Genomic DNA, 15,363 nt, shown 5'->3' on the forward strand with positions numbered 1-15,363 from the left:
CACGACCAGTAATGAACTGTGGCCGAGAACTATAACTGAGCAATATGGTGTGGCAGGATATTGAAAGGCTACGGTTCAGCTCGAATTCACTTGCCCTTGGCCCGACAGATATGGCACTTTTTCAACTCCGTCCTTCGCGGTTTCTCCACCGCTATACGCTTTCGTCGCAGCGGCCGGAAATATAACTGAGCGTGTCTTTTTTCAGCACCGGAACATGGACGATCACATTTTACACGGCCGTAAACTTTCATAAAAAACAAGGTCGCTGTCCGTGGTGCTGAAATCACGGTCGCTTGCCTGCATATGTGTTGTTTCACAATAAAGTGACGCTGTTCATTGTGGCGCCTTCAACCAGCGGGAACAAATACTCAACTGTAACGAGCGGCTCCAGGCAGACACGAGACCACCCAATTTATGTTTTGAAAGTGACTGAATGAAAATAAAGATAATAAATACACCCCTGCCTCTCTCTCACTCACTGATGCGCACACAGAGAGAGAGAGAGAGAGAGAGAGAGAGAGAGAGAGAGAGAGAGAGAGAGAGAGAGAGGGGGTATTGAAGCAGGGGTAATTTGAGGAGCGGGTCACTATTGGAAGGCGAAGGCAGGGAAAAAAAAAAAAAAGGGAAAACGAATCAAAGCCGCATAACAATATCAGAGGATGGAGACAAGAATCTAAGAATCTAAATCGACCATCATCAGGGCTGACGTCCAGCCTTGGCAGATGCAAGCAGCTTCCTCCGGCTCTCAGCATCCAATTACAACGAAGGAGCTGAGCAGGCTGCGTGGACTCTAAGCCGCTGCCCAGTCAGGAGCGAGGGAAAAGAGCGAGCGGGGCAGAGGGAGGGAAACAATGTTCAGGCGCATCTGCCTGCACTGATTTGAAGTGGGATTCATCTTCTTCTTTTTTTCCTCAGTATTATTATATTATAATTTTCTTTCAAGTCGACTGACCAAGTGGTGAGTCTGCTGCCGAGATCAAGTCCGCGCACGCAAAGCAAACGGTAGGTCGCATCTGTGTTTTGGAGGGTGGGAGAGGGGGGACAGTGTGGGCATGGGATAGTGACACCGAGGGTTCTCAGATGTTGTTTGTTGGCGACCCCGTTTGACATTTTCCTAGATCTTAAACCCCCCCCCCCCAATATGAAAATAAATTGTTGTTGTTGTTTTCGGTGCTGTATGTTGAAAACTGTTTGCAGTGTACTTTAAGAGATTACAGAGTGGGAGGGAAACAAAAGAGATGACTAATTTTTTGGAACTGGAATAATCTCATGGATGAAGTTAAAATGAAATGAAAAGCTGTTATTTGTTACCCTCAGATGTCTCTGAAGGGCCTCAGAACCCAGCACTTCATCTATCCTGATAGGTAACTTATAAATATAGCAGTTAATAGCCTAGTTAAATAGAAAACAGCTTTTGGAGTGGTTATGTATGCATGAATAGCCTACTTATTTATGTATTATTAAAATTCAAGTCCTCTAGAAAACCCTGTTTTATATGAATGGGGTGGACAAAATATTGTAAACACCTCTTAGTTTGATGCAATACAGTTCAAACTAAGGATCGCATAAACACCTATACTTAATGTTATTGTTTCATATTAATGAAACACATAACAGTGTGTGCTGTAGTCTATACAGCATACACTAACGTATAAGTCTAACGTATATAAAGTGAGTTAAATATTATGATATACACTTGTGCAGACTAATGAAATGCTACTGCTCTGCCATAAAGTCTCCTTTAATGACGCCTTTAATGCTCCCTCTTCTGTGCGTCATGTATGTAAATGGGAAGGACAAAAATTAGGAATACCTCCTGATATAATACCTTTAACTACAACTTCTACAATTCCCATGCAATGCCACTCAAAACTGAATATTATGAGCTTTGCAGAGATGGCTTCTATGGCTGGGCTGTTGCACTGGACTGCATTAGACTGTGCAGGTGTACCTAATAAAGGGGTCACTGAGTGCATATAAATAAATAATGAACTATATAGCTCAACAGCAGCACAAACGACAGCCTCCATGAAGCTGAATCAACACATGCCCAAAACAGACTCACTAAAAACTCCATCACTGCAGGGCTGTTGTACCAGACTGCATCGGGTTCCGCAAAGTTGACTTAATAAAGTGGCAACTGGGTCGTTATGCAGACTGACTGGGGTGATGTGTTGTTCAGCCTTCTTGCTGTGTCTCTTATTAGCACATAACTTGAAAGCTGATTAGGAAGAGGAAGAGAAAAATAGCAAACGGGTCACAGCAGTGATTCAGGACTTTATTTTGTGCCATCGTGCTGCTGCACTACAATACTAAAACAGCTGTCTCGATGTTAGAATACAAATTAGACACAAACTATGCCTATTTCACTGCAGAGCCACAGCATATTTAAATCACCAGGGAATATTAAAGTGATACTGTTGTGATGGGAAAAGTAAAATAAGATCACTGCTGAGCACGGCACACACCCTATCGGGAATCTGGCAGAAATATTACAGGGATATTATAGGAGTTGCCAAGAGCAATATGTTACGATTAGGTTACTACTAGCTTTTAAGTATTATATATCCGTAAGAGAAGAGCGCCGTGTCTGAATTTTCCGTCACTGTTGCTTCCTTAATGTCAGAGTTATAATGCATGTCCCTCCGGTTAATTGCTATTCAGCACATGAAGCAGTGTGGAGCCAAGCAGCGGGCCCCCAGATAGGACCTCGTTTGTTTAACTCCGAGGGTGGGGGAATCTGTCTTGCATGGACAGATCCGTATGGACAAGTTGACTTCTTACGCCTGCAGAGATCTTTAATTTTTCATTGGCTACTGTCTGCCAGACAATGATGACTGAAATCTGTCTTGGCTGTAATCATATAGCCGCCTCAATTCTGGCCTGACTTGAGAACGATACGGGAAGGTGGCAAAGATCAGTGAAATAAGAAATGCATGAGGAAAAATAAAGTGGAGGGAAAACCGTTTCATTATTTGCCGTCTAAATGCCAGGCAGGACAGATAACCACAATATAGGCTATGTGCCTGAGTGTAATTTGACATACATCTGACATCCATCACTTGGAGTCAGCAGGTGCTGTCACTTCCATGGCAACAAAGAAACATAATTTATGAGGATTCAGTGACTCCTACTACCGACGCCACTGCACAACCAATATTATAGAGATGCAATATAGTGGGAAGATAAGCAATCGTTATCGAAGCATCATTTTCATTTCATTTCATTTTCAGACACACACAGACACACGTTCCCACGCACTGACTTTGCTGCTTGAGTAATACCTGCACTTTCAACTGAACCGCCATAAAAAGCAGCCATATTTACAATTCAGATTCACTCGCCTGGAACATCAGCGGAAAACACAGTAAGAAGACAGCTTTAAAGAAAACAGTATCAAATAAAAGTCCATCCAAGTGAATACTTTTATCAAAATTGGGGTAAATATTAAAATTGAAAGGGATTGTTTTGCTTCTGAAAAGAGGAGGATGTGGCTCCCCTTCATTCATCTTCCAACCTGCCTGATCTTCCTCACAAGCAAAACCTTTCCTGAGCAGCCGTCAAACCTCAGTGGATGTGTGCCAGTGACACATAGGAATGGGAGAAGAAGAAGAGGGGGGCAACCGGACTGATGAAAATGGAGCAAAAAGAAATATAAAAATCAAACCATTTATTCTGCTCCCGCATAATCCACTGACTCATAAATTCTGCAGCCCATCAGACGACGGTACTGTGAATGAAATTGCTCTGATCGACTTCATCAACCAACCTTGACTATTAGAACGGACAGTGTGCCAGAGACACAGAGAGATGCCACAGAGAAAATTGGCATGTAAAAAAGGGTGTCACAAAAAGTGGTGCGAAAACACAGGAGTAAGTGTCAGACAGGTGGTGTTGACACAGAGATTTTTTTGAAAAGGGAAGGGCAGAAAGCACTGACAGTCACATTTCAAAAGGTGACATCATTTATTAAACTCCTGCCAGCATGTTTGTTTACTAAATTCCTGACTACAATGTGTGACCAAGACAAAGACGGAGCTGATTTCTCATTCACCTTTGCTGTCTTCTCGAGATTTGCACAATTATCACTTTGAAGTAATACACAGTTTGACATTTCAGAAAATAAGCTCGGTGGCTTTCTTGCCAATAGTAAAGTGAGAAGATTGATACCACAATCATGCCTGTTGTGTGAAATTGAAACTAGAACCACATTAGTTTAGCTTAGCTTTGCATAAAGACTAAAAACAGCTTGCCTGATTCTTCCCGCTAATACGTGCACACCAGGAAGTCACAGCAGACAGCCCAGAATACAACCCCTCATATAACCATCCTAAGATATGACATGTTAGTTCATGACAGCAGCCGGCTACAGATGGATGTTTTTACCTTCTGACACAGCCAGGCTAGCTGTTTCCCTCCTCTAATCTTCATGCTAAGCTACGCTAACTGGCTAACTGGTTTTAGCCGAGTGGTGTCAAACTTCTCATCTAAGTCTTGGCAGGAAGCGAATAAATGTATTTCAATGTTAAATGTTAGACTATTCCAAGTTTTAGGTCATTACGTATCCCTAATACATGGATTTTCAATCAGCTGTTTTTCTTCAAAAATTGGTGGTATGGTCAAGTCAATGGATTTTTTTACAACCTGGGAACCTGAAAGTTGTTCTTAACTATTTCTACGATTATTGAAAACCTTAATTACAACGTCGTCATTATAACCCTTTACAGGGTGCCTTATTGAAAATTCGTACCCAAATCAGACAAGAGTAATCCTATCTACATTATAGACCAACTACAATAAGCGCAGGCTCGCAAAGTTATCATAATTTAGATTTTCAGAGAACCAGTGAGGGTGTATCAGACTTTGGCAATGTCTTTTCATATGTGTATTCAGGCATTTCGTAAGCAGACTGGCAGCAGTTTTGTACTCTTTTATAAACGATGCCTTATTGGAAAGTAAAATCGTTTTTTATCCTATTTTAATTTCATCTGGATGATTGTATTTTTCGATAAAAGAAGGACAAAATTCAAGCATAACACTTTTTTTTACACAGCTTTTGCAATGTTACTTCCGTTTCATCATGCACATAAAGACTGGGATTTAGAAGACAGGAAGCACAGACAAAAACGAACAAGGTCATAAGGCTAAAAGAGGTTGAAAATCTCCCATTTAAGCTTCGTGCAATCATGATGTGATGTTTGAATCAGCCTTCCTGAACAGTGGACGGTATAAAAGTAAATCTTGTGTGGAAAATGGATATTGATTATGCACTAGTCAGCTTGCCATTGTGATTTTAGTTCTTAATTATCAGTCACAAGTCGAACTGACTCACAAGAATCTGAATACAAAGCCTTATTGAAGCTGAAGAAAGAATTTTCTGAATCATTTCACTTGTGGTTGGAGTCTGCAGTGCTGCTGTCCGCTGCTTCCTCAGCTACAGCCTGTAAAGCATCAGTTCAGCCCCAAACAAAATCAAAGTTTCTGGGTTTTATTTGAGCCTCGGCGCAGTTTATACCAATAACTTCTGAGCTTTTTTGCAGGCCAGCTTATATTACCAACGCCCGTCTTTGCGTCGCAGACAGACGTGTCACAGACGTTTATCATGTGAACTCTTAAAAAGTGAAGATTTATTGAGTTTGTCTAAGTATGGGGAAGAAGCAGAGAGGGATTTAGACTAAATGCTCCGCTGGGAGAAGTGGCGGAGTGCTGCTGCTCAGACGGTGATTCTGCTCGAGGCAGCTTGACAGTGAGCTTGACACACACACACACACACACACACACACACACACACACACACACACACACACACACACACACACACACACACACACACACACACACACACACACACACACACACACACACACACACACACACACACACATAGATACACATACTGTAAGTATCCCAGCAATAAGCAACACGCTCTCATTACTCGGTTTCTCTTCAACATAGATGTTCACAAATGCAACCCCCCCCACCCCACCCCCCCCCCCATCTGCTTTCAAGATAAAAAATCAATGGCTGCTGTGCCCAACAGGACAGAGTAGTAGTGGAAAAATAAAGAAATCAATGCAGACTTATTAACTGAGCAGAGCTTCCTTTACCGCTGACACATAAATATGTGTGTGCTTGTGTCTGACTTGGACTGTGTCTGTGAATGATGATGGCTGACTGCTGGTTGTAGGCAGGACGTGCGAGTGCATAAGCGTCTGTGCATCTTCCAATGTGTGTGTGTGTTTGCCAGTCAAGAGTGTGTGTCCCTGAATGTTGGTGGCTGGTGCTTGTGTACAAGTGCTACATTGTAGGCGTGCGCTGCATGTTTATGAGCGCGCGGATGTGTGCAGTTTTGCACGCGCAGTCGAGACTATCTCTCAAAGTCAGTGTGTTACTCTTGGGTTAGTGCCACAGTGTTCTTCCCGATGGCTTGGCCTCAGTCTATTTGTGGACAAAAGGATGCTCTGAGACAGATGATTTACCTCCTGTCAGTCAGAGCAGAAGGACAGGAGATGAGAAAAGAGAGAGGTCAAATACTTAGAAAGGGAAAATGATAGAGGCTTTCTCAGAAACCGTGAAGGGAGCAAGAGAGTAAAAAGGGAAAGGAGAAGGGAAAAAGTTGAAGCCGGAGAAAGAGAAAGAGTTTTAGACTAGAAGAAAATTTATGATTTCGCTCTGGGTCATCACATAGCTCAAGGGCCTGTGAGCAATTTTGCCTGGGAAATGACAGCTTCTATTTCTGCAGAGTTGTTTGCCTAGCGCCAGTTCATCGGAACTGTGGTTGGCCTTCGGGCCCCGCGAGCAGACCTTCCCTCATCACCAGAGTTACCATAACAACGGATGAGGCTAACCTGCCCCGGTGGCAGCACGGGGATGTGAACTTTGCTTCTGCCTGCAGCACTCTGGCTGTCTGCTGCACCTCCGACACATCAACAACACCCTCCTTAGAAAAAAAATAACAGCACTGTGGTGTGCAGTCTCTGTTTGGTCGGCAGGCTGTGATTGTTCAGCAGCAGATGATTTGTTTGGGGCGCAAAAACAAAGCGCTATGTCAAGAAAAAAAAGAGACAATTGTAATTTCACAAATAAACAAACCAAAACAACGGATGTGGAGTCCGGTGCATCATACTGTTTGCAGAAATGTGTGATGGATGCATGTTAAGAGGTCGATGCTGATGGTGAATGCTGAACAGGCTTTGTGTGATATGGGCTTTATTAGATTCCCTTTGGCACTTGCTGACTGACATCTGCCCCGGCAGGCCTCTGCAGCCACTCTCCTTTAACACGCAGATCTGTGCACACAACTTTGAGCTCTAATCATCCTAGTTACACATTTTCACACAGTCAATGAAGATATATAGCTGACCTTGTTTTTTTGTGGTTATTGTTAATGTTGAACAAAGCAGCTCCCTCTATGAAAATGTCGACGGTGCTGGGAGCGGCTTAGCTAACAAGCATCTGATTGTGCAGATTACGCATGTTCCGCAGAGGATTACTGAGACTGAAATGAACAAATTGACCTCTTACCACTGAAATCCCACATCAGCATGACAAAAGATGAGTCAAGCATGGTGCAAGCTGAATCTGAAACAGTGGAGAGTATACCGTACTGTAAAACAAGTGTCAGCAGCACTATTTAAAGAACCCCTCTCCCCTGTTGATTTATTTTGGTCTTCTTTCAGTTTGCAGACCCTGATAACTCGAGAGGTTATCCTTCTCTGCATGTCACATCCTTCTCACCCAACAATGTATGTGCAGTATATCATTGTCTCTCTTTTTGAAGGAGAAATGCATAAGCTATTTTCTCTACCTGGCAGGGTGTGATTTGCATTGATATTCTGACAACAAATATCAGACGGTGCATCCTGTTCTGCGTGTATTCTTAGCCGAGGGCAGGCAAGTGTCTTCCTCTCCAGGTCCCTTCTGATACTTTTAAAGCAACTCAAAGCTATTTAGAAGTCCTGCTACTGTGAGAAGTAACAAAAGCTCAACGACAGACCAAGGCCTTATTCAAAATTCAATTTCTCTGCTTTTTCTCCCCGACAATAGAAACACATAATTTCTCTCCGTGCTTGTTTTGGAGAGCTCCAGAGAGGAAATGGTATGCTTTTGTTAATAAGTGTCTCTGTTTTTAGCTGAGAGAAGACGACTGAGCAGTTTATGTAGGTCACATTGTATTAATCTAGCTGGCTATCCTCACACATGTGCTCTAAATCAAACATACAATATTAAAATCCAGTTCATTGCTCATTTGCTCAATAATGCAGTGTGCCCGTGCTGAAAATGACTTCTCAGCCACTGAAATAGTGATCCTAGTGCTTTCGCGCTTAGGCATTAAATTACTGGTCTGGATTATAACTCTACAAATGGGACAGGCTTGATATCAGTCTGACAGAACAGTTCAAACACTCAGCAAACTAAATATTTATCAGTCACAGTTTATTTCGGGCGTAGGACCCTTTCATCACTTTGCTTTAATGAGCTCTGTGTGCATTCTAATAATTAATAAACGAGATGGGCTTCAAATCACTGAGAGCAAGATGTAAGTGCTATCAATTATCTGACTTGGTGACTCTGCAATCTTAGGCAAACTAGGAATTTCACAAGTCGGACAAGTTTAATTGGATACGGGGACGTGGCCGGGGTTGCACATGAATGTTTTATAACAATGTGAGACTATAGATTGGATCAATGGAAATGTCTGGAAGAAGCTTTTTCTAGGACGAGGCAGGCGGCGCAGCAAAGCACAGTAAATCTACCTGCTGTCACTGGAGCAGAATGACGGGCTCAGTGTGACATTTCAACACGCATTATATCTCCAACCCTGCGGTATCTTCATGTGATCTGCAGAGAGTCTATGGCCGTTTGGATGCGAACAGTCAAGCAGAACTATAAATCCCTTCTGGGCTGTATAGAATTTTTTTTAAAAAGCGCATAGATGAGTTACTCAGTGATGGGTTTATATCAAGGGAAGATATTACTGTAAGGTGCAGCAAGCAGCTAATGGGTTTGATCAGATGATAAGAGCTGGTTACTACTCGAAATTTGCTTTGAGGAGCTAAATGTGGTTTCTGAGATTACAGGGGTCTAAACAGAGCCTGTTGTTTTTTTTTGTCGCGCATGTGTGTGTGTTTATAAGACAAGGAGAGAGACAGAAACAGAGGAAGAGTGTGAGTGTGTTTGCGCATGCATTAAACAGACAAGAGAGAGGTCCTTGAGGCAACCTGCACATCTTTTATCACATCTTTAATTAATTGAAGCCCATAATAGAAGCTGCTGCAATTCCACTGAATAGACACAGTCGAATGAAAAACAGCTGGGGATGAAGAGATACGCTTATGTTCCCGTGCTTTTTTGTCAATCCTCCCCCCACCATTTCAAAGTCATCTGCTTATACGACAGCTACTGTCAGTCTCAACATGACCGTGAAGCAAAAAAAAAAAAGTTTGTTGTTGTGCAGCTGAGTGGTGTAATCAATGCTTAGGCTCCTCTCCTCTCCCACCTTCTCTCCTCAGGTCTCTGAAGGCCAACTGGGAGACAATCATGGGCCTCTTGTGGTTCTCCGGACTCACCCTCATCATCCTGGCCTTCATCCCTCGGCTGTCCCTGGGTTGTCCTTCCGGCTGCCGCTGCTACAGCCTCACAGTGGAATGTGGGTCGCTTGGGATCAAAGAGATCCCAAAGGGCGTCTCCTCTGTCACCGAGGTCAGTCGGCCAATCGACAATAAGTTAGGGCACTAGATGCCAATGCATTGCAGCTGACCCGCACCCTCCAGCACCCGCGGTTTCCAGCTGACTTCCTCTCTAATCCATTCTTATTACCCTGAAATGATTGTGGTTAATCAATTCACCGTGACCCTCTTTGATGTAAGCCTGCGGGAGGGGCTGCGCTGTTGGCTGCATAATTATTCATTCTTGCTCAGAAAGTGACTCTTGCACATTCTCTGATCATCTGTTGAGAAGATGTTTAACATTACACTGTCTCTTCCTCTTGGGTTCAGGCCCCAAACATTACAGCAGCTCATGCATATTAATGAAAAGCATGTCCTGCATAAATTGTTCCATTAACCCCAATCAGCAGGTCTATCTCGTCAATCACATCTTACCTTATGGCCCTGTGTTTTCCGTGGTGAAAACACCTACGATGAATGCACATCACCAATCGAGCAGACAGCCAAACATTGTGTATCCAACATAGAAAGCACTTCCTATACAGCTCCAATCAATCAAAGCTGTTTTGTTGGGATATGTTTGCTGACAAGGTCTGTGATTTTTGCAGAGTTTGGCGAGAACTGAAGCGCTAAACAGGAAACCCACCTCGTCATCGTTATTACCATCCTGAACTCGTTCCATGTTGTTTGGATTGCCTACATTAACATATATTCAAAGCTCTGCACCTCTCGCTGAGATGCCGTTCAGTGTCCCTGTTGCTAATGTAATCTCTCCTTATGTTAATACATTTTCCACCTACTGAGCACAGCAACAGGCACAGGCACTTTCTCGTAGAAAACAGACACCAATTCAAACATCACATCCTGTCCTCTGTTTCCCAAATGCAATCAATTCGTGATCACTCCACTAATTTCATTTACCCTGTTTTCCATTAAGACCATCTTCCTCCAGGACAACGCGATAGTGCAGATCCGTCTTCAGGACCTGACTCGCCTGGGCAGCCTCCATTATCTGTACCTCCAGAACAACAGCATCTCAGCCCTGGAGCCCGGGGCCTTTCTCAGCCAGGGGCAGCTGCTTGAGCTGGCCCTCAACGGTAACCTCATCCACCTGGTGACCCCCGACATGTTCCGGGGTCTGGAGCACCTACGGATCCTCTACCTTGCTGGCAACCAGATCACGCGGGTCCAGGACCACACCTTCAGGGGACTTCAGGTTGGCTTGTGTGAGCTGAGATAAAGAGATGGATAAATGGAAATGGTTAAAGCACACTTTGATTTGAGCATCCCAGAAACCAAATGTGAGATGCCTTTTTCTGGATTACATTGAGTGACAACTGCAACTGTATTATTCCATTCATGATAACATCCCTGACTAATCCCCACCGTACAGTACAGTAATACAGTGAAGTCTGACTCAGGTGGAACAGAGCCATCCTGCTGTCTTTACCTTTGACAATTCAATCCCTCCTTTAATTTGATATTTTCACACTTATCTTCCTCTGCTTTATGTCATTTTGCTGTCTGTAGCGTCTGCAGGAACTCCACCTGCAGGAAAACAGCATTGAGCTGTTAGCAGAACAAGCGCTGTCTGGCTTGTCATCTCTGGCCCTGCTGGACCTCAGCAGGAATCACCTCCGCACCCTGGGCTCTTCATCCCTCAAACCGCTTGTCAGCCTGCAGGTGCTCCGTGTCACAGGTAGGCAGAATTCCTAGAACATATCACACCTTACTGTAATGTGACAGAATACATTATATAAAGGAATTGATGAATGGAAATGGCTGAAGCACACGTTGATACATTGTATCAATGATTTTAAATCAAAGTGCCATGAAAAATTCTTCCAGCGCTAGAACTGCTGCAATAATGCACTGCCATAGCACTAAAACTCACACACTATTAATGACATTGAAACAGTAAGCCACAACAGACAGACTCATGTCAAGGAAAACTAAGATCCATTAAATATATTTTACATATCAAAAGATTTCAGCCAAAGACCTTTGATGATAATAAAAAGAGTCCTCAAAGTATAGTGAAGAAACAGCTTGTGGATGGTGTAAGTACATGTGTGTGAGTGTAAAATGTCCTCTAGAGGAATATTAGGGGGCCAGTATATTACATTACTTTGGCATGGATTTGGCAAACCCTCCTCCGACACCTTTCTTAAATCATACCGACCATTTTTGTAAGTTTCAAAACCAACAATCCAACCAACATTCACACCTAAGTCACAGCCAGACACAAAAGGATACAACTATTTTTGTCACTTTTCAAGGGAACAGCAAAGTGCAAAAATGCAGTGATATCTAAACATCTCTGCCCTCTCTGAAAGCTGAGATTTTTTTGCTCTTCCTTTGAGTACGTTCATTCAGAATGATCGCAAGTAGTTTTAATTTCCAACATGATGGGAAACCAAACAAGCTCTGATTAAATATTCCCGGGGCTTAGTCCTGTAATGGACTCAAAAGAGCTAAAAAAAAAAAAAAATAAAAAAAATTTGCAATTACCATAAACAAAATAAATTTGTTTACCATATCCCAACATGGGAAAACCTGACTCAGATTAACGGTGTGAGTTTATGGGTCTGGCCATGCTCCATAGTGGATTGTTTCCAGCCGTTGCACCCTACTTAGCATAGGTGTTGGGTCAATTTGTAAACTATTGGAGCAGCCTTTAAGCAATCAGCATTGACCACCATATACCCTATTGTTGTGCCCCAAAACCCTCCTACCGCCTCCTTTCTTGTAACTACTTCACTGTCATTGTCTTTTGCCACCTCGACTGTTCACGGGTTGGTCTGCCCTTCAGAGTGGTTGCGTCAAACAACAGGATTTCCAGACTGTAATCACAGCATAGATTGAAGCTTTGAGCAATAAGCTGGGGGGGGTGCAGGACTACTATTTAGGTGCTCTCCAGATGCTTTCAATCCGTCTGATGAATTTCAAAAGCGTATGGAGTTTGAAGAGTTGTCCAAATAGTATTAAGTAATTGTTATCACATTGGCTTAAAAGTGAAGGTCCTAAAGTTATTAAAAAGTGCATTTAATAAAACCCCTGTCTTGATTTGACCCGTGTTTCCTTGTCTTCTTCTACTCCTCTCCTCCAGAGAACCCATGGCGCTGTGATTGCGCTCTTGGCTGGCTGAGAACCTGGATCAGCGAAGATGGACAGCGCCTGCTGAGTTCTGCAGAGCAGCGTCGGCTCATGTGCTCCGAACCCCCTCGCCTTTCCCACCTCAGCCTGGTGGAAGTGGCTCCCAACAGTTTGGTTTGTATCCCTCCCGTGGTGCAGCTCGAGCCCAGCCATCTGACTGTGCGACTAGGAGAGAGCCTCCGAGTCTCCTGCCAAGCCTCGGGGTACCCTCAGCCCCAGGTGACTTGGAAGAAAGCCTCCCATGGCAAAGCCCAGTTAACACCACGAGGCCTCGTTCAAGAGCTGGCACCCAATGGGGACCTGTCCAGGCTGGGGGCCAAAGGAGCGGTGACTGCACTGCCCAGCAGTGCAGGGATGAAGGTAGGAGGTGTTGGAGGAATCCAGGGGCTTGTGCGTGGGACTGAGGAAGGCGGTGAAAGGGACAGCTTTGATCCGGACATGGGCAGTGGCATGCTGTTCCTCAGCAATGTGACCGTTGCACATGCTGGGCGCTATGAGTGTGAGGCCTGGAACCCTGGCGGTGTTGCTAGAGTTACCTTCCACCTGGCTGTCAACATGTCTTCTTCCTCATATTCATCCCAGTTCTGGCCTCGTTTGAACACACACTCCTATGTTTCTTCTTCGTCTAACTCCTTCTATCAGCCAGAGGTTCTGGATGTTAGCCAGGAGCCTCTGTATGAACAGGACAGCATGGACTTCAACGCCCTGGGCCCTGCCACACAGACCGCTATTGCTGTTGGCATCTCCTTGCTGGCACTCACTGCTGTTCTCCTCTTGATTATGATCTACACCCGTCACCAGCAGTACCAGAAAGACGACAGTAGCTCCTACTGTACCAGCAAGGAAGAGAGCATCCTCTACGTTAACGACTACTCTGATGGGCCCACCACTTTTGCGCAGCTGGAGGAGTACCGTGATGACCATGGCCACGAGATGTATGTGCTCAATCGGGCCAAGCCTGTCCTGGGCTCCACCTCATCCAGGTGTGCCATGATGAGCGGGTTTGTCCAACAGAAGGGTATGAAGGAGGCTCTTCTGGACCACGAAATGGTGCAGACACTGACGAGATCGGGGGGCATTGGGTTCCGCAGAAACCCAGCAGACGGAGGAGAGGGACCCCTAACAACAGACCCTGAAGAGCTCTTCCTCAGTCAGAGTCTCCTCTTCGGATCACAGGTCGCCTACGAGATCCACTGCTAAGGAGTTTTTTGTTTGTGTTCTGAGAGGAAACTAAATGTTGATGGACTTAATTAAAGACATAACAGGAAATCACCTTGGTGCAATGGTTTGAAGCATCAGATTATTATCTGGCCTTCAAAAGAGGGGAGAGTGTCAGTAAGTGGTTGCCATGGAAAACTTGGATCACAACCGGCCTCCCAGAGATCCTCATTTGATTGATTGTATGACATTAAGGTGGGTCAGGAAGATGAACAGGGGTAAGTTAAGAGAAAATAACAAATGAATCATACTTTTCTGTCTCCAAATCAACCCTTTAAAGATCATTATAAGTGGCTAACCTTGTCAGAAATGGTTATTATTCTAATCCTCACAAAAGAGACTGAAACTGTGCAGCACATGGTGGCTAGTGATTCATATTTTGTACGACTTTCTTTCTTTTGGTTTTATTTTCCGTGTACTGTCTGTGTTTTGTGTAAGTAATAAAGCTAATTTTCACTGAAGTACTGTTGTTTTGTGGACCTTGTTGCAGATCCCATTAGAATTAGACCTGAAGCAATTCTCTTGCTGAAACAGCATTATCATTACCATAGTGCGTGGGGGTGTGTGGGTGGATTTGTTTAACGAGATTCTGTGTGAATGCAGCGGCAAGTCTTTTTTTTATGTTTGTACCATAACATTGTATTACTTGATGTTAACTTGTCATTGTTTTTGTTTTTTTGTGAATGTTTAATGCAACAGTTAGAAGAAGGATTTAACATTTCTAATGTCTGAAATCGACTCTTTAAAGAATCCAATCCATTAAGATCAGTCTGTAAAATCCATTCTAATGTGACTATTACACATTTTGTGTTTGGTTTCTACATAATAAAATGTATTTTAAAAGAATCAGCGTGTCTTGTATTACAACGTCAACCAGTCATTTTAGCACAGCTGTTATTAACAATCCAACAGTACTCCTCATAGTTTTTCTCGGCCGTCTTTATCTTCCCTTCGTGAGATGTATCAGGTGACTGAAAAACAGGCTTCTATGAAGAGATTGTGGCTTTCAGTCACCGTGTTGAGGTTTGCTGTCAGAGGTTCATGGTTTATAAACCTTTTATTCTTCCCCTTTGCTGCTAAGCAGTGTAGTATCAGGTGTGCTTTAGAGCTACTTGCTGACTAAAATAGAGAGCCGCTATTGGAGACGTGTTTCGAAAAGCTAAATCTGTTCTTCATACCAAGACTGAGAACCATATTGATTCTCATTCAAAAACAAGTCAATATTCTTTTTAAATGGCTGCTATTTCAGTATTCTAAAGCTTTTTTCTAACCACTAAATGCCAAGACTATTTCTTGGAACTCAATAAGAAACACAAGTGAA

The 15,363-nt window shown here is 43.6% G+C and overlaps 1 protein-coding gene across 1 annotated transcript; it reads left to right on the forward strand.

Moving 5' to 3' along the window:
- The first annotated feature begins 589 nt into the window (after nt 1-589).
- lrrc24 (leucine rich repeat containing 24) lies at nt 590-14,882 on the forward strand. Its single transcript, XM_069711385.1, has 5 exons — nt 590-1,002; nt 9,513-9,702; nt 10,606-10,884; nt 11,199-11,367; nt 12,778-14,882. The coding sequence occupies exons 2-5, from the start codon at nt 9,541-9,543 to the stop codon at nt 14,022-14,024; spliced, it is 1,857 nt and encodes a 618-aa protein (XP_069567486.1). The 5' UTR covers nt 590-1,002; nt 9,513-9,540; the 3' UTR covers nt 14,025-14,882.
- The last annotated feature ends 481 nt before the right edge of the window (nt 14,883-15,363 follow it).

This window comes from Brachyistius frenatus, unplaced genomic scaffold (assembly GCF_029030835.1).
Source record: "Brachyistius frenatus isolate BFR_SWC_R1_liver_20210118 unplaced genomic scaffold, ASM2903083v1 Contig_99, whole genome shotgun sequence".
NCBI lineage: Eukaryota > Metazoa > Chordata > Actinopteri > Embiotocidae > Brachyistius > Brachyistius frenatus.

Excerpts from the sequence above, each read along its gene's own strand:
- lrrc24 (XM_069711385.1), top strand. The coding sequence starts at position 9,541 with ATGGGCCTCTTGTGGTTCTCCGGACTCACCCTCATCATCCTGGCCTTC. Across the intron at positions 9,703-10,605 it reads GCGTCTCCTCTGTCACCGAG|ACCATCTTCCTCCAGGACAA; the intron begins GTCAGTCGGCCA and ends TTTTCCATTAAG. Across the intron at positions 11,368-12,777 it reads GCAGGTGCTCCGTGTCACAG|AGAACCCATGGCGCTGTGAT; the intron begins GTAGGCAGAATT and ends CCTCTCCTCCAG.